Source organism: Labrus mixtus, chromosome 6, assembly GCF_963584025.1.
Source record: "Labrus mixtus chromosome 6, fLabMix1.1, whole genome shotgun sequence".
NCBI classification, from domain to species: domain Eukaryota; kingdom Metazoa; phylum Chordata; class Actinopteri; order Labriformes; family Labridae; genus Labrus; species Labrus mixtus.
Genome location: NC_083617.1, coordinates 26,662,469 through 26,689,449, shown reverse-complemented (window position 1 = coordinate 26,689,449; position 26,981 = coordinate 26,662,469). Strand labels below are relative to the sequence as shown.

The 26,981-nt window shown below is 42.8% G+C and overlaps 1 protein-coding gene across 1 annotated transcript in view; it reads left to right on the top strand.

The window, feature by feature from the left end:
* dntt (deoxynucleotidyltransferase, terminal) overlaps positions 1 to 26,981 on the top strand; it is a 94,957-nt gene that overhangs the window by 5,484 nt on the left and 62,492 nt on the right. Inside the window, exons 2-5 of the mRNA XM_061040719.1 lie at positions 2,589 to 2,763; positions 5,527 to 5,538; positions 7,740 to 7,838; positions 26,350 to 26,520. Coding sequence (XP_060896702.1) covers positions 2,589 to 2,763; positions 5,527 to 5,538; positions 7,740 to 7,838; positions 26,350 to 26,520 — 457 coding nt within the window. The remainder of the gene's footprint in view (positions 1 to 2,588; positions 2,764 to 5,526; positions 5,539 to 7,739; positions 7,839 to 26,349; positions 26,521 to 26,981) is intronic.

Below are 26,981 nucleotides of genomic sequence, written 5' to 3'. Positions count from 1 at the left end.
TTGACTTTATCCTGTCCTTGTGTCTGGGCTCTGTCCCACTGATTCTAGGAAGAACAAGCTGGTGCCGCTCATTTGCATGTCAATCTGCCGTTTTACATTCTGTGCAGCTATGCATAAAATAGAGAACCCACATTCGGGGCCTGGATTACATCTCTGCAAACATGGCATGAGCAGAAAGCGTTTTGTGATGTTTTAGGGAAATAAACCCCGAGAGCCAAATTTCTATCACTGCGGTTCGACAACAGTTTAGTGCATCTGAATTTAAGCTTGTGGAGATAATAGCTGTGTCCTTGGGTACCTCAAATGTGTCTTGGAAGGATTTTATTTTAAGCATGGACCCTCGGTGGCCGGACTGGTTTGCCAAGCAGATTAGTTTCGCCCGTGATTTGGCCAATTAGGCTTCAGCCTGAGCTCTGCCGGGACATCTCTTAAGGAGTCTTTCCATCGGTTTACCCACGCCAGGAGAGTGGAAGAGGAGGAGTGTGCTGAGGGTAATTAGGCACGGCTGGGCGCCCTGATTGGGTACGGTAGTTAGAGTCTGTGGCAGGAAGGGGGAGGGAGGAGGCCTTGATAAAATGTCTGCTCAGAGAGTCTCGGCGGAGCAGTATGGAGGCACTGGTTGAATGAGTTCAGTTCTCAGACAGTGGAGGGAGGTGCTGAGGGTCTGTGTTGATTGTTGTTCAACCAGTGTTGATCTCCAAACAGCTCGAGGAAGACCACGGTGCTGAGAGCTGAGCTGCATTTCAATAGATTCTCTTGAACCTCTCCAGAGGCTGAGGCCGTGACAGAGAAGTTATTTCTGCTCAATGAAGCTTTGAAGAAAATCGTTCAATCAAACCAGTCCAAGTGTACTGGGAGCTACACTAATTCATAAACTCATAAACGGTTTTTACAAACAAATAAATCATTTTGTGACACTAAACTAAAAGTTTGATTCACATTAAATACTCACATTCTGAACGAAATCCATCTGGTCAATAACATGCTGTCCTTGTCTATCCAGTGCACTAGGTGGTGCTGTCGCGAGCAACAAAGGTCCTAAAACTGTCCCAGAACAGTGGTCCTGAAACTGCAGCCTCTCTGCAGGCACATGCTATCCCTCTAGGCTGAGACGGTTTTTGTTTCCGCCAATGAAGTAGTGAAGAAAATCTTTCAATCAGACAAGTCCAAGTGCACTGGGAGCTACACTAATCCATAAACATGCTGTCAAAGCTTTAGTCTGTTTATTGCATATAGGGAATTATAATTGGTTAATTGGCAAGTGAATAATGAACATACTGAGAAGTCAGTACAGTTTTGTTTAGTTGAAATATAGATTTGTCGTTGCTATAGTTGCTTATTTACGCCACTAGAGGGAGTATCCCCCAAATGAACCAGCTAGCTAAAGTGTAAATTACGTAACAAGATGGCGGCCCTACAGGTGGTATTTTCTATTATCATTGGCTAGCTCCTTGATTGTGGTTGAGCGAAATATGACTAGTTCTTAATGTTATTGTCATGTTTATCTTTTCAGAGAATATAAACATTTTTCTAATTGCGCTGTAGTTACATTTTGAGTAATTTGAAATTACAACAGTATTTCTGTTTTGGAAGCCCATCCATCATGATTATCATATTGGAAATGCTGACTTTTTCAAACTTTAGGTCAAGATAACAACAGGCATAGAGTTGGAGTTGAGGCCGAGTGTTGTCAAATAGTGCTACCCTTTGACATGTGCTACCATGCAGCTCTGTTAAGTACAGGGAGAATATTGATCGGACTTTTCTCCCATCGAGAAATGGTTCCTCTAAAATCTTAAATAAAGATTTCATTAAGGTGTATCAAAACAAAATTCATGTTTCCTTAAAGTGCAAATGCATCGAGTGGTAGTGTTTTCAAAGTGATTTTGCTAGCAGGCTAGCTAGTTAGGTAGCAAACATGGATCTAATCAACAACCTTGTTAAGATGCAGTGAATGTAATTTATATTCACACAACACAAACTACAAGATATTACAACACGTGTATTAACAGTAGAAGAAGCAGTATCATTTGGAATGTGGGATGTGTTGGGAAGTGTCTTGGAAAGTGGGAAAGAGGGCGATGCAGGAAGAAGGAGACGGATAGAGACAAGACAGAGCAACAACAAAAACTGATATTAATTTTGTTTAATGAAGACGGAGAACAGCCTGCTGAACTAAACTCTTCTGTCTCTGCTTCTCCTGTGACACATAATTCATCTGCTTACATGTGTGAGGCGGTTAACATTAGCTTACAGAGGAAGGCTTTAAACCTGGAAGTTCATCAGTGTTGTGTTCATAGACTTCTTTCTGAATAGAAAGAAGTCTATGTCCATCGAGATCTCCCAAGTGGACAACCTGCATATTTTAAGTTGGTATAAATTTTGGCATTTTATAGAGAGGTGCATTAAATATTCTGATAAAACGATTTAAAGTGACAGGGTCTTGGTACCAGAATTTCTATTAATAGATTCCCTATGTGTTTGAAGCCAGATCATGCTCTCTCCTCTCTGTGAGTTCTGTACGGATGGAATAACACCTTAAACTGAATGGTGAACCCTCTGACAGCTCTTTTCTTCTCCTTCGACAGTGATGTGGTCACACATGTGGTGTCAGAGGACATTCACACTTCATCCCTGTGGACGTGGCTGAAGGAGTGTGACCTGAAAAATCTAACCCACATGCTGGTGCTGGACATCAGCTGGTTCACTGACAGCATGAGAGAGGGGAGACCTGTGGCCGTGGAGACCAAACATCTGATCCAGGTTGGTGAGAAATAGATGGAGAGAGAGTGAGCACTATAGGACATGAACAGACGGCATTTCATTCTGGATGTTGCAACAAAATAAATGCACAAGCAGTGTCACCGAAATACTGTAGTAATGTGTGAGTCGTGAACGAGTTAGCTGTAAGAGATGTCTCCTTTAAAGCTCCTTCCAAAATAATGTTTGAGTAGATCTTGGCACCCATGGTGGACAAAGTGTTGCACCCTTTGAATCATTGTGTAGTCACTGTTAACAGGCGGATTCTGCATCGACACCTTGTAAGCCTCCTACCTTCATTACAATAACCACTCTGTATAGTTTTTGCATGTGTTCAGTCAGTGAACCTTTCTGACATGCAAACTGGAAATCAATAATAACATAATTAATCAGACTTGTAATCTTGTAATTAAAGGTCCAATCATTAAGATATCTGCTGACTGAAATGATAAAGTTACCTTACTATATGATCAGACATTAAGGAAACATGTTATGTTGAAGTGCTGGCTTCTCTGACAACAATGCAGCAGCCAGTATGTCCTCCTTCTAACTTTAGATTCTGGTCCTGAATGCTCTGGATTTGTTTGGACCAGAGAAGGTAGGCGGTTTTAAGGCGCCCCCCACACGGCCGTTTTGGACACCCCTCGGTTAGCCAGATATGAGACCAGTTATCAGGTCAAACCAACAGTGATGGAAGCGGACAAGAGAAGTGGTTCAGATAGAAGTGATTGTACCCGACCTAAAAAGCCTCTGCATGTTTCTAATAAGCTCCACGAGCAGAAACGTGCTCAAACTAGGATCAATATTGGAGATGCTTTTGAAAAATGGAGAGAGGTTAGAACACAGAAAGGTTTACAGACCGATGCAGAGCTGGATAAACACTGAAGCTACAGTGTCCGTGACATGACAACCTGCATGCACACTGACTCTAGGGAGGAGGGGGCTGGGGGAGACAGCTCTCTACAATGTTTTGTAATTGGACTGCAGTACCCATTTTAAACACTTGGTGTCAGAGTTACATATTGCTCCTTTAACCGTCTTTTTCATCAGTTGAGTTCTGACTTTTATAAATATATACATTTCACTTTCTTTGAAACAGAGTGTAATAAAAGTTCCTGAGACTGAAGATTAGTAGTCCTTGTACTCTTCTGACTGATGTAGTAAAATTGACTCATAGACTTATAATGAAGAAAAGTGTTTATGTCTGCGCAGGGACAAAGAAGAAGATCCATCACGTACATACAGCAAACAAGTGAGGAGTGAGGAATAGGTGACACATGAGTGAATTTGACTGAATCATAAAATCCCACAGTTGTACTAAGTAAGAGTCAGCTCCTATTGCTGAGCTGAACCCACTGATCTGACGCACTGAAAAGAGTCAGTATTACCATCACCATGGTGAAAACATTCTTCTGGCTTCTTAGTGCCCTTCTCTCCTCTTTTACCTTCATATCTATAATGTCACCTGCTGTCAGGGAGCTCTTCAAAAGAGGACACATCAAACTACCCTCCGCCTCCGCTCATATTTCCACACTTCACCTCGCTGATAGCAACAGAATCGTCTCTCATATTACGTGGGAGTGTCAAATGAACCCATCAGCTGGACGCCAGGGCTCAGAGCGAAACCACTACACACACACACACATTTTCCCTTGTGGATGCCACTATGAGGGCTTGGCAGTATGTGGATCCAAAATAAAGAAATATGGTGTTCCTCCCACAGTGGAGATGGAAAAACACTCAATGAGCGCTCCATCAATGTTTCCTGTGACAGCACAAAAAGTCACTCTGACTTTTATCTCCCGCCCCCCAAAAAATGTTTTGTCTTCCTCTACCATGGCCATGTGAGCGTGGCGTGCTTCTAGTCGGCTGCATCATTAAAAGACGGGGCTAATGATGCCACGCTGACATTTATTGACCCATCTCCCCAGGTAACCGCAGGCCCACTTCTCTTCTTGTTTTCGTGCTGCCATTCCTCTCTGAAGGAACGAGGTAACACGCGGTGGCATTTATGTGCCCGCCGCTTCCAGTAGATTGTTTTTATGAGTCATAAATCCATTTAAAGAGCTACCATGTAGGGATAAAATATTCCCCAAACAGGATACTTCTTGGGCACATTTGCTCGCGGCTCCTCTTGATAGTCTTGAAATTCAATGTGTTTTACCTTCATAAATATTCTGCAGCGAGTGAGGGAGGAATCTGAAGCGTTAAAGCTATTGAAATTTAATGTTTGTGTTTACAATGTGCCACCACTTCCTGGCGTGCAGAGAGGCTGTATAGCCTGTTTAAACAGAGAGATGTTTGAATAGTCTGCATGAAAGGAACAAAAAAAAAAAAGTTTGCATCTGTTGAATCTGTGGACATGTGTCCGCCCTCACTCCTCTGCCGGGGGACAGGAGGGTCCGGTGTCTGAGGGGGATGTCAGTGTGCAGGTGCGCGGGTGCAGGGGCAAGCAGCCGCCTGAGCAGGTGGGACCAATGTGACGTTTGACCTGTTCAGCAGCCCGGGAGGATTTCATCAACTCACCTGGGTGCATATCTCCACCTGTGTGACAGACATCAACATGGAGGCAGGAACAGGCCTGGAGTGTATAGAGGAAAGGGCAAGAGTGGGTGAGGTCCTCAGCTCTATTCAAACCTTTATTGCAGCAGATGGTGCTTGTAGAGCTGATGCTGCAGCGTGTTTACTCCCAACATAAACCTAGACGATATGGGAAAAGATATGACCGAGATCTAGATTACACATATTTTTAAATATCTATAAGAGGACTCTGCTCCTGTAGCTTGTAGCCCTTTAAAAAAACCAGAGGGTTCAGTGGTAAAACTTCTGAATACTCTTTGTACCCCATGTACCCCACACGGGATGCTGAACGATACAATCAGTTAAAACACTGCGAAGCTGTTGCATGTAATCATGACATCATCTTTAGAGTTTGGATGCTTTTCGAACTGACACATTTTCCACAAAGGTCTCCTCCTCTTCAAGACAAAAGGACCCAATTATTTAAAAATTGTAAATAAAAAACAACTAAAGCTGTTTAGCAAGAAGTTTGGGTTATCAGTTGACATCATAGATTAGAAAAAAAAATCAGTTTTTGAAACCACTGTTTTAGTAGTAAGTACTGATCTGGCCAAAATGCATCATGCGAACAAATGTGAGATCAGCACTATGCCAAAATTATAAACCTAAATTACATACCTTAAATATACAGCATGCATCAGACCAGTCTCCCTTGTTTACTGTTTCCTACAATGCAAAGCTCCAGGACAGAGATAGAAATGACGGCCATTAAACAGGGGAAATGATCACAATCAGACCAAACCACACAAAGATACCAACAATTATCTTCAAAAATCAAAATTAATCTTTGTCATCTTTTTTATGGAGAGAAAGTGATGCTACGCTGAAGTCAGCTGGGCTGTTGGTTACTTCCTCATTCCATGAGTGGAAACCAGCTTAGCCTGGCATACTTCAAAATAACCCCCAACTGGCAGCCATACAACATACAACATAGTATGTAGAATGAAGTTCATACTGCATACATGCATTGAAATTCAACTTGAAATGCTCTTTGATAGACGCAAAATTTCATGTATGGAGGCTGCAAGCTGAGCAGCTTTTAACATCCCTGTAATAGACATTGAGTTATCATTTCTTATCAATCGTTTCCTCCTCTTTAAGAATGACAGGAGTTTACTTTCACCTTTGTGTTTTGTTTCTCTTTATGAAAGCCATCTTCTTTTTTCAATGGCACCAAAAATAATGCTTAATAGTGGGTGTGTATCCAACCTGTGTATCATATATACGCTATAAAACTGCACACAAGCTTTATTTTGGGTATACTTTCAGGTTTTAAATCAATCAACATTGAGTTAAATGTGCTGGGTTTATCCTGGGAAAATTGTATCCCCTATTGAGATAGCTTCACCTCCCTGCTCGACATTAACTCAGTTATATGTAAGCCATTAAATAAAGGTGGGGGGAACTCTGGAGAGAAGGCCAGGAGGGGATATATACCGCCTCTGAGATCAGTCTGAGAGCTTCCAGAGTTACAGTCTGTGTAATATTGGAGCCCAGATGGGGAAAACAGAACTCTGCACGCTGCTGCACAGACGTTTTCTCCATGGACCCACAATCCCAGATTGGATTAAACAAACTGAGGCTGAGGTGGAAAAACGAAGGAGAAGCCCCTGTTGTATTCAGACGGAGCGCAGTGAGGGACTTTTTAAGACAGTTTTACTTGTGATTGGCAGAGAAATTGTGCCGTGAAATAAATTCAAGGTTATTTTTTTCATTTCTGGAGAAAAGGGTAGACTTCTGGCAGAGAATAAATCATGAACATTTGTTGAGTCCCTGACTGATTGATTCAGCCCAGCAGTGTGAGAGGTACCCGCTCCTTTCATCCTCTTTTTGAGACACCCCTGTTACATTCTGCAGCTTCAGTCCCAGTCAACACCGCGGGATGACAATCTCTCCGTCTTTCTCCTCATCCTCCCCTCTCTGTGTCATCCTCCCACAAAACTCCACGGGTCATTTTATGGACACAATGTTCCCTTTTTGTGATGTCTAATTGTCTGCGAGAATATTAACATTACATGTGTAATCCTTTTGACACATATATTACAAATGGAGGGACCATTTCTTCGTAGAATGAAAAGGCAATTTACAGGAGGCAAATTGGATGATGGCAGGCAGATTTGTAATGCCACGGGTTAGGTGGCGTAATGGATTTCGGTTGCCACCAGACTGTGAGATGAGTGTCATTAGCCTGTTGCCCTGGAGACACAGAGTCATAAAAATAACTTCTCCGAGGCAAAACGCCACATTTTTATGTAATTCAATTTGAACTCGTGGCTCTCTGCTTGTCAGAAATACACCCCCGCACGCGTTTACACATTTAGCCTGTCAACAGTTTTACAACAACTCAGAAATTAAAGAGATAACTTAATGTGTTTGTGTCTTGTTTTTGTACACAGGAGACACTGCCAGAAGCTTCCACACCAACTGCTGTGGCCTCTGTTTCCCAATACGCCTGCCAGAGACGGACAACCACAGAAAACAACAACAAGACTTTCACGGTAAGGAACTGTTTTCTCTCCTCGCTCCAGACACACCTGCACTGACTTCTCCACAGGTGTGGAGGCTGTCCCTCTGTCTTTGCGATGTAAAACGCCCCTCATCAGTTGTGCTCTAATTGGATGGCCGGCTTGCTTCACTCGTCAGCGCTCTGACACAACTCATCCCAAAATGCATTAACCTGCAAATGAGCAGCATCTGCAGCTGCAGGAGTAACAGCTGACATGCCCACGGTCCCTGGCGCTGAGGGGTCTGGCACGGACACGCCCTGAGGCGCCTCGCGCTACGCCAAGGTAGCTGATGGACGTGACACTCCTCACAAGCAATGATGGATCTGTCCCTCTGCCATCTGCTGGGCGGTGCTGGAGGGAGGGCGGAGGGAGAAGTAGCTGAGGAGGGGACACTCAGGTTTAGAATAGGGGAGTAGTCTGTGGGTACAGGTGTGGATGTACACTACATTTATATTAGAAGAGGAAGAGGAAGGATTCTATCAGAAAGTGTAGATTAACTGCAGTCTAAGGTCGCACTCACACTAGGCAATCTGTACCGTGCACAAGCTCGCTTCACCCCTAATGTCCAGTTTGTTTGACCAGTGCGAGTCACTGCTCAAGCACACTTCCTTGTCCCTGGCACGCTTGGAAGAGGTGTGCTTTGGCACGGTACAGTTCATGCATGAGCACAAGTACGGGTAGACAACGTGGACAGCCTTCATTTTCGATAAATCCTGCAGTGTTTGGTCTGTTTCTGACTGAAATGACTCAAAATAAGACACAAAGTCAGTAAAGTAGCTGTCATGTTCTCTGTGTTGTTCTCCGATGTATGGATTCGGTCCCAGCAGCACGTCCCTTTATTGTTTTTTTTCCTCTTCAGTCCGCCTATACTGTAAAATAAGCACGCTTCATGGTTACGTAAAGCCATGCATGTGTTGTATTGTTTGCCTGCAGAACACAAGAAATTACTCAATAATGGATGCCTAGGTGTTTTTTTTCTTCTTGCTGTCGTATAGAAACGGGTATCCATATCACAAGATTTTGACTTGTATCATATTGAAGTTTAAAATTCTGATATTGTGGCAACCCTAAACCCTACCAGGACATCTGGGTTATTAGGAATCAGAAGCAGGTTTTTATATCCAAGTACTTTTACACATACAAGGACATTTTAAAGTAGGCACAACAACAATGAACAACAGATGGATAAAAATCTGTGTAAAAGTGTATGTATCCTCTGAGTGAAGCCGTAGCTTGACGCTCAAAAAATTCCCTCTTCCATAATCAATATCCAAAAAATCCACAGGACAATTCGATAAAAGTTAAACTGTTCACTTCGACAAAAAAACAGATGCAGAATAATCTGAAATATTTGAAACGAAAGAGGTCGAAAGACTGTGTGGCTCAACTCCTCCCCTTCCTAGATCCAATGAACTTAAAGTTGTTTCAGTTGCTGGTGGCAGTAAATTACTGTGAATAAACTGTCTACAATTTTAACATGAAGAGCATCAAGGCTCCTACAATAAGAAACTTTAAACCACACCGATCACAGTGTCAAGGAACTTAAATAATAAAATAGAATAAAACAAACATAATATTAAATTAAGAATATGTCCAATAGGTGTACTGGAGGAGCTGTAAAGTTGTGCACAAATCAGCCAGATGTCAGTGAGTGTAAATATCTGATCTTACAGAATAACTTCTAGAGACGGCGTGAAATGCAAGCAAACAATCCTCAAGTTGATCATTTATCGCTTCCTGTGCCCCGAACAGCCGTCATAGGAGTGATTAAAGTATATCGGCACAGGGGGAAAATAAAAAAAACAGATATTTCTTTTAAATCTATAGGACTGCTGTGACTTACATTACTTACATCGCTAAAATAACAAAACAGAGAATATATGCAGAAACACATCAGGTGAGCTCCTCTGTTTGTTCTATCTCGGGGGCAAAGTGTTAAAGCCACATTTGGCACAGAATATAGAAGTGGAGGTCTGAGGTGTTTATTATCCCTGTGATGTGACTGGCAAACCCGTGTGTGCGTGTTTGTGTGGGAGTGTAGGGACCCGCTGATGAGTTTCTGTAAGACCTATTAAGCACAGCTTAGCGAGGGCCTGTGAGGCGTCTGTTTCATAATGACTTTTTAGCTCCCAGTGACGGTAAACATACATAATAGATGCACACACGTGTACTGAGACTCACCCACATGTGCACATGCAGGCATCTTCCACATGGATGGACACGTATGGATGTGCACACACACACACACACACACACACACACACACACACACACACACACATACATACACACACACACACACACACACACACACACACACACACACATATTTCACCTGGGGAGAAGCTGCTGTTCACTTTCTTTCCCCTGGTTTCTTTCCGCAGCATTAACTCCATAATTAGCAATCCCACTCAATTTCCCTATCCCCATGATTAAGTCATTATCCCCACATAAAGCCACATCAAAGATTAGAGAGAGGTTGTTGGAGGAAGCCACAGGTAGAACATTCCCCTGAGGCAGATCAAATGCAATTACTTGAACTATTTGACTCTGATATAGATGGAAATATGAAGTGTGGCCTCGCTCTTCGAATGTAAACCAGGAGAAATGTGCAACAGTAGATGGATAGACACAGGATATGATCGACTGCAGTGTGGCACATTGCTAATGAGGGGCGGTTTATTGATCCTCGATGGTGAAGCTATATCCATGATCCGTCCCGCTGTCTGCTTGTTTGCCAGGCACAGTATTGATGCAGGGAAAGAGCTCTGAGGATACTTTAACATGTGTTTTCATGTTTGAGTTTAGGAATTCATGTTTCTAGTGTCCATGCATTTTTTGATGTGGCAGCACAGTTAACGTTTTATCATATCACCTCTTTCATCAAAGTTTGTAGGAAAACAATATGAAAAACAAAGCTATTCTCTCAAAGAAAAAATACTGATTTATTTCAAATTTGACATTCCTAGTAGGACCTTCCTTAATTTACATGTATGCTGCAGTTATACTGGCCTTAAAGGTCCCATATTCTGCTTTTTCTGGTTTTATATGCTCTTTAGTGTGTTTTCAAAGTGTCCTGTGCATGTTTAGGCACATCTATGTGCAAAAGTTCAAAGTCCGCGGAAACGCGGCTTCTCCTACCTCCTCCTGTTAGCTGTAGCATTAGCTGCATGTAACGCTCAGTTCTAGCCCCCCTCGATAAAAATTTGTCAGTCCGACGTCATTGTCAGTGTGAGATCACTGATCTAAGTCCATTGGCTTAGTGATGTGTAGTTCGTGAACGATTCGTTCAAAACGAACAAATCATCTGGGTGAACGAACTGAACTGAATCACTTACTGAAAAGAGTCGTTCATTTCTCAACTTCAGTTGCGCTCTCCTCTCTCCTCTCTCCTCTCTCCCGTCTCGTGTCTCTCTCTCTAGACCGTAAGAGTCACTCAAAGCCCGCCCTCCCTCCTCTCCTCAGTCAGTACAGTGTGTGTGTGTGTGTGTGTGTGTGTGTGTGTGTGACTGAGGCTGGTGACTCGCAGTCTCGCTCGTTCATGTTCAGTCAGTGTTTCGTTCACTGAACGAACTGAGAGGAAGATCGGAGCTCTCGTTCAGTGAACGAACTGAACGTGTATTGAACGTACTGAACAGAACGGTCGGGGAAAATAAATGTGATTGTTTTAGCAGCTTTCAGTTTGCAAACTGTAACTTTATCCAACTAAATTCTCAGCTCATTGGTTTATTATTCACCACCGGCTGTTCTCAGTACGATCGCGAGCAGAACTAAACGTTCGGCCGTGTTTCAGCTTATTAAATTCTGATTCGGTGAACAAATCTTTTGAACGAATCACTTTACTGAACTGATTCTACTGATTCAGTACACTGAAAAGAACTGCTTGTCCCATCACTACATTGGCTCGTTGTGGCAAGCCCTGCAGCTCATGTTGAAATTTCCGAGAAGCGTGCTGAGCAACTGACCAATAACGACAGAGCGGATCGGCAGACCAATCAGAGCAGACTTGTGGGGGCTCAGCAGAGCGTAGCTGACGGACTCAGAGCGTAGTGGGAGCAAGGAGGAGCAGTACATGAAAACAGACACTTTTTTCGGACTTTAGCTATTGTGAACGTACAAAAGTAGTTACATAGATTAAATATACGAACCCCAGAAAGGGCATAATATGGGCTCTTGAAGTTTGTGTCCTTGCCAACATGTCATGCATGTCACAGTGTTGGTAAATAGCCAGGATTGGATTCCTGCTCCTTGTTCATTGACGCTGTCGATAACATGCTTGAAAAGTTCATTAATGTTACTCATTAGAAAATCAGTCGTCAGTTGACAGCAGTGTAGTGACGAGCAGTGTGAGGAAGAAATATGCCTAACATATAGTCGGTGCATAAAAAGAGAATGCAGCTTTCTTTTTCCTAATGCTTAATTATCTTAAAAGCATACCAGCAGGGGGCGACGCCAATGGTTGTCAAGACAAGTGGGATTACATTCACACACTGATGGCGGAGGTTGCTGTGTCGAACGACCATCAGAGGTAACTAATCTCATACATACACATTCATACGCTGCTGACAAAGTAGCGTCAGCAACTTGGGGTTAAGTGTCTTGCCCAAGGACACATCGGACATGTAGCTGCAGGTTGGGGATCGAACCCCTGACCTTCCGGTTGAGAGACGACCGACTCTACCAACTGACCAACTAGTAGTTATACTAAGAAGTAGTAAAATCCTTAAACTGCTCCAGATTATCAATGTTAAATCCAATATGATATACATGATAAAAATAATAAGTCCAAGTGAAAGTAAAATAAATATTACACATGGTATTAATAAGCAGTAGTAGTTTTGCACATGGCCTCTAATATTGAACAAATATAATTGTGAGTTATAGTTGATGATACAGGTCAAAGTATCAGATACATTGATCTGTCACTCAATCTTTTCATGAGTCAGTCGGTCTCATAAAAATTGATAAATTTTCACCCTCATCAAAACCTGCTTTATTTTACCAACACAGCCAATTAGTTTGACAGTGATGTGATGAAGTGCAGTAAACACCCAGCAGGATTGAACGATGTACATGTGACTGTAGGCGTGCTGCTGTGTTTTTTTCAGCGCAGCTTGTTATTTGTGCATTAAAGTGAATTGGACAGACGGAGGAAGTGTCGAGCAAACATCCTGCGCTGATGTCAGGAGGGAGGAGAGGAGCATCCGGGGGGCCAGCAGGGTGTGCTGGGTGAGGGAGGAGGTGATGCAGAGAGAGAGAGGTGTCAGGATCAGGAAGAGCGGATGAGCATCATCTCAGCAACAGCACCCCAGTGAGGTGTCAATCACACACCGGCAGCGAGCGGCCCTTCATTCCACAGCCACGCACTATCGATTTATTCATCCCTGCTCCCTCTTTATCCCTCACCCTCTCTGCCTCACGCACTTTCACTCCTCTATCACTCCTCCCTGCTCTCCTGTATGCTTTAGCACCCAATCACCCTCGTCTACCTATTCCTACTGTGCTGTCTCTCTCTCTCTCTCTCTCTCTTTGGTTCTCTCTCACAGTTGTCGTGTCTCGTTGCGACCAGGAAATCCACACTTTTTGTGCAAGTACACACACAACTCCTCAAGTCAACATCCCCCCCTGTTTTTTTTAATCTGCTTAGCCATGAGTCTGCTGCTGTCATCATTTCACCAAAAGCCTGACGTACACGAACACAAAAATTGACATTTGTGTCTCGGCTGATTGACGCGCCGCATCGAACGCCTTTTCTCTGATGGCAACTCGAACAAATCCACACACGGACCAACATGTGAACGCACACACACTTTGCAAGACTAATGAGGGGAAAGAGTAAGTGAGAGGAAGCGGAAGAGAGAGAGAGGTTTGAGAACATGGACAAGGGGGGTTAAAGTAGCTCTGAATATTGAGTGAATTAAACTGATTCCTCTCCAAGCCGAAGTGGAGTAAAGATCTGCCACTTAAAGAGGAACAAAAAATTGTTGAAGGGAATATTTATCGAAGTTTAGAAGTGTAATGATTGAATATCAAACAGCCAGGTCCTATTTATTTACTTAGTTGAGAGGCTAAAAGATTAATAGGTAGAATGTTTTTTTGTATTTCTTTGGTAGATTGCTTTAGCCACAACTATGAAAAGGGCTGTAAAGGCTGCATTGCAAACCTCACAGGCTAATGTGCCCAATTTAAGTCTGTCCACTAAATGTTCTGTTTTGGCCGCTGACATCAGGGGCAGATCTAGACTTTTATTTACTGGGGTTTCCCAACCGGGGCAATGACTTCTGCAGGGGTGACATGAAGTCTAATTGTGCTAAAAACCCACAAAACGATAGCATTTATTAACCCTTTCTCAGGCAGGGTTGGTAATTTCCTCCAGACACACTTTAGAAGATTTTGGTTGAATTTGTCTTTAGGTCCTGACAGAAATTAATAACTCATGTTCTCTGAAAAAGGAACAAAGAAAATCTGTCATCTGTAGCAGTTGTAAGTCTGTAAAAACTTCCACCAATGTCTGCCACGAGGTACCAATCTGATGAACCAATCACGGCTCTCTATCTCCCTGCTCGTTCTCTAAGAGAAAGAGCTAACATGGCGCTCCCTAACACCTACACGGCATGCCACTGAAAAATGTTTTCATATGACCTGGAAACATTTGGGAATTGGTACTCGAGCGCGTCCAGCCATGATCAAAAATTACACACACACACACACAAAGACACACACACACACACACTAGAAAAACCTAGTGAAGCAGCAGAAGACAAGCAGCTCTCCTTGTTCCTAAAAGTTAATTGTGTTTATTCAGTGGAGTTTGGTGGCTGTTTCAAGTATCTAACAGAAAATATCTATTCATGTTGGGATCCTTTTTGAAGTGTTGTCAGACATTCAGAATAACAATCTGAGCCTGCCAATGACAAAAACAAGAGCTTTTAGTGGACACACATTTTTGTTTTTTTTCTTCCCTGTAGCTTTTATGGTGTTTCCACACATTCACAAACGTCTGAAAAATATCCAGAAATGTTTGGGGTCAGCTGCATGTTTGAATGAAATCGGACAAATTGACTTTAAAAAGAATTATTCCTGCCATCCTCCTAGTTAAATGTCCATGTGAAGTCAATGTAACAAAACAGCAGGAGTTATTCAGGAAAAAGCACCATAAGTGAGTAGGGTTGTCGCAGTGAAGAAAGAATACCGTGTTGATTCAGGGTGCAGCTCATTATTGCAGTATCATTGCACCACCCCATTTTTATTTATTTAGCAAATTTGTTTGTGAATCACGTTTTGGCTCTGAGTTCTGGGCCAGTTGAGCCCGTTTTCACATGAAGTACTCAGCCTGTTGATGTGAATTCTACAGCCAAATCGTACTGCACAGGTTTACAACTGTGGCTGTCTTGATGGTGCTTTGCTTGAGCACCAGACGCTGTGCAGTGTCTCCTGCGCTGCAATGTACCGTGGCGAGAATAATTGTCTCTGTCACTTATTGTCACAGCGTGGTGGTTTAAAAAAATAATAAGTCACAATCAAAATAATCTTGTAGGCCACACACTATTCATATATTTGGGAGGTGAGAGCTCAAATATTTTTGGTGCAGGTTTTACAAACTGCATCATCCAATCAGCTGGTTCTCCTTTTCCAATTGACTGAAAGCTGAAATGTGAAAAGTTAAATTCAGTTCAGGTACCAGTGCAGTTGCCATTGCCATTTGTCGGAACATGAGGTGGCGTTAGGTGTGATCATGTGACGTTTGCAGCCTCCGCGCTCCGCAGTTTGCTTGTTTAAACTGCGGTTATTCATTTTTGCAGTTTCTGCTTCAGCCTTGTGAGTGAGGGGGCCGGGTTGATACGCCTGGTGCAATCGTCGTAGTGTCAAACCCAGTTGTATCTTGACCTGGTTTTCAAATAGTCTTTATTAGATCCATACTAAACTGCCTTAAACTTTCATTAGATGGTATAAAAAAAGTAATTTGCTTCTACACTAATGTCTAAAGTTGGACCATGATGAAAGAAAGTGTCCTATAGTTATTCATCAGAAATGTGAAAGATAAAATCCATCTTCTTTCTACTAATCGTTTAAACTCTTCTCCCTGGGTTGTCTGACCTCTTTTCATGGTTTTCTTTCTGCACATGTGGTGAGGCGGGCTGCTGGGTGAATATGACTCACAGGCATGTCCGTTATATCTGGTGGTGGGTGGTAAATCGGCGTGCTATATCAACGTCCCCATGCACCCAGTCCCCCTACCAGTCTTTGTTCCTCATTAATTAGATGAAGGCATATATACAGGAAGGGTTTTTGAGCTGGTGGCGTCGACTCTGTGCCGCTGGGACGACAACATGACAGCAGACAGACTGACTGTGCAGAGTGTGTGTCTGCGTGAGGTCTAAACCAAGTTTTCAGGTGAGATATCTATCATCAGAATGTCTGCTTCAGTGTGATTTTACAAAAAGAAGTGCAATTATCTTAATGCCAAGAAAATATTAGATTTACAGCACCACAGTAGTTTAACTTGCAATGTTATCTGTGGCCACAAGGGGGCAGAAAAACAAGCACTGCACAGCACAGCACTGAAATAGTTGATTGACAATCTGGTCAGAGACAGTTCAGGAAAAGTACAATTTCTTGTGTCTGTGCCACATTGATTTATCCTCTGCCCTGCTCCTTCAAGACACTATAGTGACATGTCCTGAGTCCAATTATGCACGAGGAGGAAATGAGCACAAGCAAAGATTACAAATGTTCCCTCAGGAGTAAAGAAACCCTCTCTGACATAAGTGACATTTATGCATAGTTCCTATTTGTGCACGTGTGTATATCAGGCCTATGTGTGTGAGGAGCATGTCTCTGAATAACAAAGTGAAGACCTGAATTTCACCTAAGGGATAAATAAAGTAAAAATAAATAAATAAAGACATCTGAAAACTTTGTCCAGCTGAGTTTTACTGGAGTTGAACTGAGGGGAATCATGTTGTACTTAATATCAGCCCTGCTGTGATTCGATCATGGGCTCGAGGCCGCGGGCTTTGACCACCAACTCAACTAGTTCCACAACTAAAACTAGACTGTTGCCAGGCAACCCAAACATTCCATTCTACTGCACTCTTGCTACTCTGTTGGTATCCATGGTTACCTCAGAACAGTTGTAGTACCAACCTTTAGCCTACTTTTATGTTAAAATAAATACATTTGATCATGAAACCAGTGACGTTAGAGTCTGTTGTGGGACTCTGAGGTTTGAGATAATGAATAAATAAAAACTGACAGCTGAAAATGAACATTCAGTATTTTTTTCAGAGCTCCTGACTGAGGCGGAGTGATACATAGTGAGAAAAGTCCCAGTGAGGTTGTTCTTCTATATCGTCATAAAGCATTGGTATAACAGCCAGTCCTCACAGCATGTGACGCGAGCGAGCGTCAGCGACAAAATCAGTCTGATTCTCTTGTTTCCTATTGGAGTGTTCTCACCGCCTGCGAGCGACTCAGCACAACGCGGCGTGTCGGTTTTGCACCAACGCCTCTTTTGTATTTTCCTCTCTGTTGCTCGCGTAGACAGACGAGGAAGGAGGGGGCTCTACACGTCACTGACACTCATTTTTCCTCACTCAACAGAGCTCGTTCGCTTGTTTAACAAAGTGGGGACAGTGGTGCATTAATAACATCCACATCTGTGATTAAAATGTTGAGCTTTTTGATTTGTGTCAGAACCGGAGAAAAACGTTTTTTTCGGCTCAACGCGAGTCGTTTATTGAGGAGTGTTGTGGTTTGAGTCAACAGCTCCTCGATACAAAGCCACACACTTCAGTTTGTCCACCTTCAGGACAAAAGCGCTAGACGTCATATTGTTTGCAGGGGGGGGGGGGGGGGAGGACAGAGAATAAACATTTAACGGTTTCAGTGTGGACAGCAAGCGTGCCATCATGAACCTTGAGCCGCGCTATATAACGCGGTTATATGCTGTTAAGACACGGTGTAAGTGATACACAGCTTATTGAAAATGGTTATATGTCCCCTCCAAAGAAGTAGGCCTATAGTAAAATAAGTAGAAGTATTTCTTCATTGTAAAGATACTCCCCAACTGGCATTATTATAAAATTGTCATATTGTTCAAATGTTAATGTTATCTTTTTTATCACAGCATCCAGCCTATATCAAACATTTGCTTCTTTAAACTAATGAACTAAACTTAACCAATAAAGCATTCAGAGTGTTTCTGCATGTTACATACCCTGCACACTGAACACTTGCACAACACTAGCCTGCCCTACAACCTATCCAATTACAAGCTCGCTTCTCCGATTTGTCTCATGCTGTGAACAGAGCCGTGCTGTGTGTGTGTGTGTGTGTGTGTGTGTGTGTGTGTGTGTGTGTGTGTGTGTGGGGTATATAAAGAGTCGTTCCTCTCCGTGTGCTGCAGTAAACGGGTCAGTGCGTCTCCTGGGTGAGCTGCACTAACAGTCTGCTGCTCACTGACCTGAGGGCTCCATGTCTGCACAGGACCGCGGGTGGTGCACTGACCTCGGATCACGGGTTGGCTGGAGGAGAGAAAACGGAGGCATAAAAAAAAAAAAACATGCGAGCCTGTCCAGAGCTCCGGTCACACAGGGCTGCATCAAGTCCAGATCCTGGATTAAGAATGGCTCTGCTGCAGTCACTCCCTGTAGGGCTTTCTTTTTTTCTCCCTGGTATTCACTACTGTCTTCTTAAAATTTACTGATTTATGTATGACATAAAGGGCAAAGTAGCAGCATGTGAGAGTTAGCATGAAAAGAAGAACTAAGCCAAATGTCATGACTTATTAAGCTCCCTATGCTGTTCAAGGTTCTAGTGAAATAGTTTGAGTCGGTGTCTGTGTAGAAATGTGCTGCTATCAAAATCAGAAACAGAATATTTAAAATAAAGGGAAATGTTTGTCATTTAAGTTGCTGATGTCCTGGATGTATTGTTACTGTTACATTCTTGAGATCTCTGTGTGTCTGTAGTGTTTCCTGTTTTATTTTGAAATGTCTTAACCCTCATGTCTCTCTATAATCCCTGTGCATTGTTATTCAAATTCAAATAACTTTATTTATCCGTTAGGAACTTCATTTGTGTAAAAGAGCATCAGTACGCATACAGCTAGACACAAAAACAACAGCAGAAACACACACATACAAGTGGCTCTATTAAAAGCATGATAAATAGGTCATAAATAATTGTTATGAGCGGTTAAATGAGTGGTCTTAAAAATAAATAGATCATTTGTTCATGAGCTTGATGGATGTGGGAGCAAAGCTTGACATGGCTCGATTAGTCCGGAAAGTGAGAGATCTGTATCTGTGGCCTGAGGGGAGACGGTTGTAGAGATGGCAGAGTGAGTGTGTGCTGTCTGAGGCTATGTGTTGTCCTTTTAGTTTTGTTCTCCTGTTGTAGATACTGATCAGTGGTTCCTGCTGCTGTCCGATTAGTTTGCTGCTTATTGTTATGATCCTGTTTAATGGGTTACGATGAATGTTTGGCAGAGACCCAAACCAGGCTGTGATGTTAAAGGTTAAAACTGATTCTATAAAACATTTGTAAAATGCTGTTAGGACTGATTGGTGGACTTGAAATTTGCGGAGTTTTCTGAGGAAGAAGAGGCGCTGCTGGCACTTGGAGAAATGGATTTGCTGTTGGGTTGGAAGGTGAGCCTGTGATCAATTATTGTCCCGGGGTATCTGTATGATTCAACCCTCTCTATGGGCTGGTTGTTGACTGACAGAGTGGGGATGCTATTAGGTTCTTTCCGGAAGATGAGGTGTTAAGGTCAAGACAGTTCAGCCTACACCATTCTGCGAAAGAGTCTATCTCAGCCTGCAACTGTCCCTCTGAGTTGGTGGTATCCATAATAACAGTGTCATCAGAGTATTTAATGTATGTTATTCCTGGGCTGGTGCTCCTGCATCATTTGTGTAAAGTGTGTAGAGAATTGGTGAGATGACAGAGCTCTGGGGGGTTCCTGTTGAGACTGTTTTAGATGAGCTGAGGTGACCGTTGACTCGGACCCTCTGGTTTCTAGTTGTCAGAAATGAGAGGACCCAGAGGATCAGGTGCGGGTTGGTATCCAGCTCGAGCAGTTTACGACCCAACAGGTGGGGTTGCACAGTATTGAATCCACTTGAGAAGTCCACAAAGACTAGTCTAATAAATGATTTGGACTTCTCAAGGTGTGCATAGGCTTCATGCAGCAGAGTTAGTACAGCGTCGTCCACACCCCTGTGCTGTTTGTATGCAAACTGGAGAGGGTCGGCATACATATTGACCTCCTCCTGGAGTTGAGAAAGAACAAGCCTCTCAAAGCCTTTCATAACCAATGATGTTAATGCAACGGGTCTATAGTCATTGTTACAGGTGGGATTGCTCTTTTTGGCTACAGGACAAACAATTGCTGATTTCCAGAGTGACAGGATTGAGTGTTCTTCAAGGGAGAGGTTGAAGAGATTGCAGAAAACACCAGCCAGCTGGCTGCAGCATGCCTTCAATAAACGGCCACAGATCTGATCAGGTCCTGGTGCTTTGTTTGTTTTTGTTCTCTTCAGCATTTTTTCTACTTCAACTTGCTTCAGTTCCAGGTTTGAATGGGAGAGGGTCATCAGGGTGAGTTCACCTATTAGCTCCTCTCGCTCCCGTGTGTAGTCAGTCTGGTCAAATCTGCAGTAGATTTGGTTCAAGCTCTCTGCCATATTGACACAGACTTCTGCCCCCCCCCCCATTAGTTATTGCTGGAGTGTTGGTAGGGAGGCCAGCCAGTGTTTTAACACCTTGCCAGGCATCCCTGGCTTTTCCTTCCTGGAAGAGCTTCTCAACTCTGTCCTTGTAAACTCTCTTGGCAGCTTTTATTTGTTTGTTCAACGTATTTTGTATGATTTTGGATTCAGTCCTATCACCTGATTTGAATGCTATTTTAAAAAAAAAAGTTTTTCAGGGCTTTTGTGATCCAGGGCTTGTTGTTAGAGAATACCTTTACAGTGCTAGTGGGGACAATCATGTCCTCACAAAAGGTGATGTAGTGAGACACCACATCAGTTGCTTCCTCAAGGCTGCTCCCATTGGTCAACACCTCCCAGTCTGTGCAATCGAAGCATCCCTGTGTCTCAACCACAGCCTCGTCCCACTTTTTCACCACCTTCTTAGCCACGCCCTCTCGTTGCAGTTTCGTGCGGTATGCAGGAATGAGATGTACAACATTATGGTCTGCAGTACTAAGTGGTGGTTTATTGTAGGCTTTATATGCGTTTTTTACATTTCCATAGCAGAGGTCGATTGTTTTGTCGCCTCTGGTGGCGCAAGTGACGTACTGCTGATAGGTTGGAAGTGATTTGTCTAACCTGCAGCTGTTAAAATCCCCTAGGATGAGGACAGGGGAGTCTGGGGGGTAGCACTTTCAATATTGTGGACACACGAAGCTATGGTCTCTGATGCGCGTGTGATGTTGCCAGAGGGAGGAACATAAACAAGCACGAGAGCCAGCTGACCGAACTCCCAGGGAGGTACTTAGGTCTGAAAGATACTGTAAGCAGGTGGACAGCATGAGTGATTCACATTAGCAGATCTACACCAATCATTATTAAAGTACACACACAGGCCCCCGCCGTGCTTCTTCAGGCTACTCACGGTGTCCCGATCAAGTCTGAGCGGGGCTCCGAATCTGTCCAGAGAGAGCTCCGAGTCCGCTATCGTGTTGTCAAGCCAGGTTTCTGTGAGGCAGATCAGATTTGCTTCCTTGTATGCCCATTGGCATGATATGTTTGCAGGTAGTTCATCAAGTTTATTGCGTAAAGAGCGGACGTTTGCAAGCATAATGGACGGGAGTGGTGGGGTTTTTTGAGTGCCCGTGAGTCTCTTTAACCTCTGCCTCACTCCCCCTCTCCTTCCCCGCTTCCTCCTCGTACCTGTCCGGCGGTTATCACGGTCGGATCCGCGTTGTCTCAGTAGTTCTCCACAGTTGTCCAAGATCGGTGCTGGATAGTCCGTGTCACGAAGAAGCAGTAGATCATCTCTGGAGTACCGCAGATTATCACCTCTGTGACTCGCAGATACCGACATTAGCAGTTTGGTTGTCAGGAGCAGGAGCAATAGCAGCAGCACAAACTTCTTCATCACGAAACACACTTTACAAAGCTTCAGTCTCTCTGCGATCGCTGCCCATGAAAGCACACTTAGAACAGAACTATGGTGCCACTGATTCCAACACTCACGTTCACGAACACACACATATTCTAACTAAACAAACTAGATAAACTAGACGCACAGAGAGACGCTCTCTCCACCTGTTGCCATTACAGCGCCAGTCCAAAAAGTGCTACTGGCCCTTTCCAAAATCCATAGTTCAGTATGCAGTTCAGTATGCATGTGCAGACTTTTCAGTAGAGAGTTTCAGTAGACTGAACCCTCGTGGTCATTCTGTAGGCATTTTTGGGTTCCACCTCAGTAGACTGAACATTTCAGTATGCCTAAGGATGCTTACTTCTGGGTTTTGTGCATTCTTTCAGGAAATCAGTTGTATTTTAACACTCACAATGCAGTGCGAAATGCAATGTAAAACGTCACTTCACGTGCGCCTTCAACACAGGAGGATGGGGAAAGAAAAAAAACAAAAAATGAGGATGGACACAGCCGGTACGGGTAACGCGCCTTTCAAATGTTAAGTTGGTAAATTGATTACAATGTGAAGTTTTGTATTATTTTCTGAGCCAGCGTGCATATCACATTTGAGTTGGAGTGTTAATAACATGAGGTGGGTTAATGATGCCACTTCCACACTGAATGAATCAGATGAAGGAGGAATATCTGCTACTGAGTGCGCCTACTGAACAGTAGATACTAGTATAAACAGCACGGATAGAAGGGCCTGGCTGTATCCGAATTGCCAAGTACCTACTCAATCTGTCAGTAGGCAGTACCTACTATCCGTGCTGTATACTGTTTAGTACCTACTGTTCAGTAGGCGCGCACAGTAGGCAGATATTTGTTCCTACTTCATCTGATTCATTCAGTTTGGAAGTGGCATCCACCCATTTTTTTTGTTTTTGTTTGTTTTTTTTAGCTTTATTCAAGAAGAGTAATGCGCATATACAGTCAGGTAAACAAAAAACAATATCACAATGTAAATCAGGTAAAAGACAGATTAAATAACTAAATAACATACAGTACATAAAGGAAAGTACAAATGAAAGACAGTAATATACAGAATATAAAATAAACCAATAAAGACACATTTAAATAGTGACATCATTATTTAAATAGAGGGGGAAAGGTTTTATAATAATGCAGACATTTGTTTTATTTTTTGTTGTTAATTAAAAGTAGTGATTTCAGTCGGGACCTTAACTCTAGATTAAAAATGTATTAAATTAATCCATGCTCGTTAGTTTTGATTTGGAGGCGGACGTGAAGTGACGATTTACGTTTAACTTCACACAGCATTGTGGGTAAAATACAATTCATTTCCTGAAAGCACGCATCCGATCCATACTGCATGAAACCCGGAAGTTAGTATCCATACTGAAATGTTCAGTATACTGAGGTGGACCAAAAAATGCATACTGAATGACCACTAAAGTTCAGTTTACTGAAACTCCATACTGAAAAGTACGTACTGCATACTGAACTGTGGATATTCGGAAAGGGCCCCTGTCTGCTGTCAGATTGTGTAGGCAGGAGTGTTTAGTGTTTCCTGTTTTAGTTTGAATTTCTTGTCCTTTGTGTTTCATGTCTTACTTCCTCCCTTTGTCTAGTTTCCCTCCTTTCTGATTGGCCTGATTGCCTTATCCTGTGTCGTTAGTCTCACCTGTGTCTGTTTGCCCCGGTGTCTGTTTAGTGTCAGTGCACCTTCCCTCTTGTTTTCATACGTCTAACTAGCCGTGTTCCCAGTGATCTGCTCGTTGTTGCTTCTTGTGATTTTGCTCCTCTTCCGTTTGGACTTTGTTTCTTGTAAAAGGTAAAGCTTTTGTTATGCCTTTTTTGTTTAAATCAATCTTCTCTGTTTAGTTCTGCACTTCTGTTCCTCGTCATTTGAACCTGACAGACTTCTGACAAGGCGGATGGTTTCTTGTTCTTCCTTGAGGTTAACAATAAAATTTGTGGGTTGGAAAATATTTTTTATTGGTCACAGCATACCGTGTAGTAACTCAGGAAAGTCACAATTTAAGAGAGGGAAAAAAAGGCAAAGCAGTTATTACATTTTTCTCATTAAAGCAAGCACATGACTCAGAATGAGAGTCGGGGCTTTAGCGAGAAGAATACACAGAAGATCTTCTTTTTTTTTTACACCGGTAATTTTCTTTAGTGTTGCTTCTATAAAGACTGAAATGTGATAATAGTAAAGGAGTCTTTTCACATTAAATCTTTAATTTGCCACACGAATTGCAGCTAATTTCCAATGGCGTACAGTACTGCAGCTTTCCACACCATTTCTTGTTAATGTCTTTTTTAACAACAGGAAGAATTCCTACTTTTCCTTCTGGAGACTTGCACCTTCTTACTTCAATTAAAAGTTTCATGAAAGTGCTGCTGTTAGAAATAATGGAGTTTCTCATGATGTCAGACAGAAAGAAAAAAAACACCTGCAGCTCCTCGTTCTTCACTGCAGCAGCACATGTTGTGGTGTTGAAATGTTTTGTCAAAGCCCACATTAGAAAATGACCTGTTCAGCTAATGAGAGGCTGTACTGATGATCCAGCTCTCGTGTGGTGACATGTTTTTCTCCTCTCCGCTCCACATCAGCAGCTCATCACTTCAGCTGCAGCACAAGCGGTCCAACTGAACGCCGTGCCAAATGTTCAGCTGCGTGCCAACATCAGAAATGATTACAGGGAAGTTTGTTTTGAAAGTTCGTTTTTCTCTTTTTGCACAAAAGCAATCCATAAAAAAATGTAATTTGTTTTGTTTGGATGTTTTCTATAAAAGCTGGAAATTACACAATTAGTGGAATCATTTTGCGTTTAGTGTTTGAAACAGAACTTTATGTTGAATGTAATTTGTCCTTGTCCTGTCGTGGAGCGAGAGCTCTTAAACAATCGGACAGAGACTTATGGCTTGTGAATTGAGGATCTGTTTAATGTATACCACATTATTCTCTTACACCATCATCATCCACCAAGCATCGATGTGGGACTCAAAATCACAGCATGATCACAAACAAACAAGAAAATAAATCAGTCAGAGCTGGGATGTTCTTCTGCAGCGTGTTGCAAACAGTGCTGTGAGCATCACAAACTAAAGAGTTTTTGTGCACTCTGCATGAAAGAAGTATTTAAAGTCCTTTTTTTTTTTTTTTAAATCACCTCAAACATGGTTACCTGCATACTTTCTTGTAATAGAAGTTATCGAGTAAATAGATGTCTACACTGATTTATCTTGATAGGTCCATATGCGCCCGATAATTAGGCCTAAAAAAATGTACAGTATATTCAACGATACAACTATCTATAGATAACTTTCTGCTCCTAGCTGTCTCTCTTACTCTCTCCTGTAAATAAACCGTTCCACAGAGCGCCCCTACAGGCCTGGAGTGATTCCGTTAACGGCTGAACTCGCAGCGTTTCTGAATATCTGTGTGTTTTTTCACTTAAGTTTAGTGTCTTTACTTGGATCACGTTTGATGTTAATGGCGTTGTTTTGCCGTTTAGCAGCGCATCTGTGTCTTTTGCAGCGCGTTTCAGCCGTTGCAGAATGTTTTGGGAGTTTGCATTTGCTTTTGAATGTGCAGCGTTTGTCCATATGTGTGTAGTTTCAGCATTTGCTGAGCGTGTGACCCCTACTGGCCACCGTGCCACTGTACACATCAGTCGTGCTCTAATTAAAACACATTAAAATTGCATCCAGTATAAGACGATCACAAATCCAAGAGTCTTAAAACGGCTCCTGTAGTTTCACAGCGCTGTAGGGTCAGCAGTCAGTTTGTTGTCGACAAAGAAATCGATCAGCCATCAGTTTTAAACAACTTTAGGATGAAACGATGGTGTGCTCTGTAGTTTCTTTTGTAGATTTATTCTGGGAATCCATCCGCGGCCTCTTTGAACATGTGGCTTTTGTAAAGGAAAGTCAAGGCCGCCCCCCCTTCCCTCCCTCATGGGAGCCTGTTGAGAACAAGTGGAAAATGACAGGATCCTATGTGGTGCTCACCAGCCTCTAATGTCTGTGTGCGGTCATCCAGAAGGAAACCACCACCATGCAGAATGTCCCACTGTACGGGGACAGAGACAGAGCACAGAGCTGCTTCCTGAACGGGTCACTGCACATTTCACATGTGGACACAAAACTACCACTGCTTTGTTTGCTTCCCAGAGTTTCCTCTGTTGTGTAACACCTCTCCTTTTACAATACCTTACATACTCTTGCTTTATTCTTTTTATGCACTTGCTGTATGTCAAAGCAAACAGTGTGTTTAAAGGTGCTACATACTGTAATGAAGTTACTATTATTATATGAACACTTATTTTCTTATTCTAAACCTCTCTCCTCACCTGTCCTTGTCTGTCTCTCCCTGCAGGATGCTTTTGAAGTGCTGGCAGAGCGATATGAACTGAACGAGATCGAGGGTCCGTGTCTGGCCTTCAGGAGAGCTGCTTCTGTCCTGAAGAGTCTGCCCTGGGCGGTGAAGAGCCTCGGGGCCACTCAGGACCTGCCCTGCCTGGGGGAACACACCAAATCAGTGATGGAGGTGAGACCCAGAGTCTGAGCGAAGAGTCCACTCAGAGTCCAGCTGAAAACCAACAAGTCTGTCTCTAATATGGTCATACACATCTCTCGTATTCAACATTAACATTCATGAAGTGCAGACTACTAAACTTTGAATTACAAGCTCAGGGTACGTTTTAATTTTAGGTTTGTAGATATATTAATTGTGATTTATTCTCAAACTAATTTTTAAAAACTATAATTTGCTGACCTTACTTCTGGTCCCATTTTATCCACTCACACACACACACACTTGCACCTCTCTAACACACATTGTGTTTCTGTTCTTTTGACGATATTCCTCCGCAGCACACTTAAAATGCTAGGATCATTCACGTTTTGGAGAGTTTCAGTCTATATAACGTGTGGAGTCTTATTGATGATGACTCGTAAAACCATCAGCCTAAACGACAAGTGTAGGACGGTAACGGCAGCAAGCAGCTG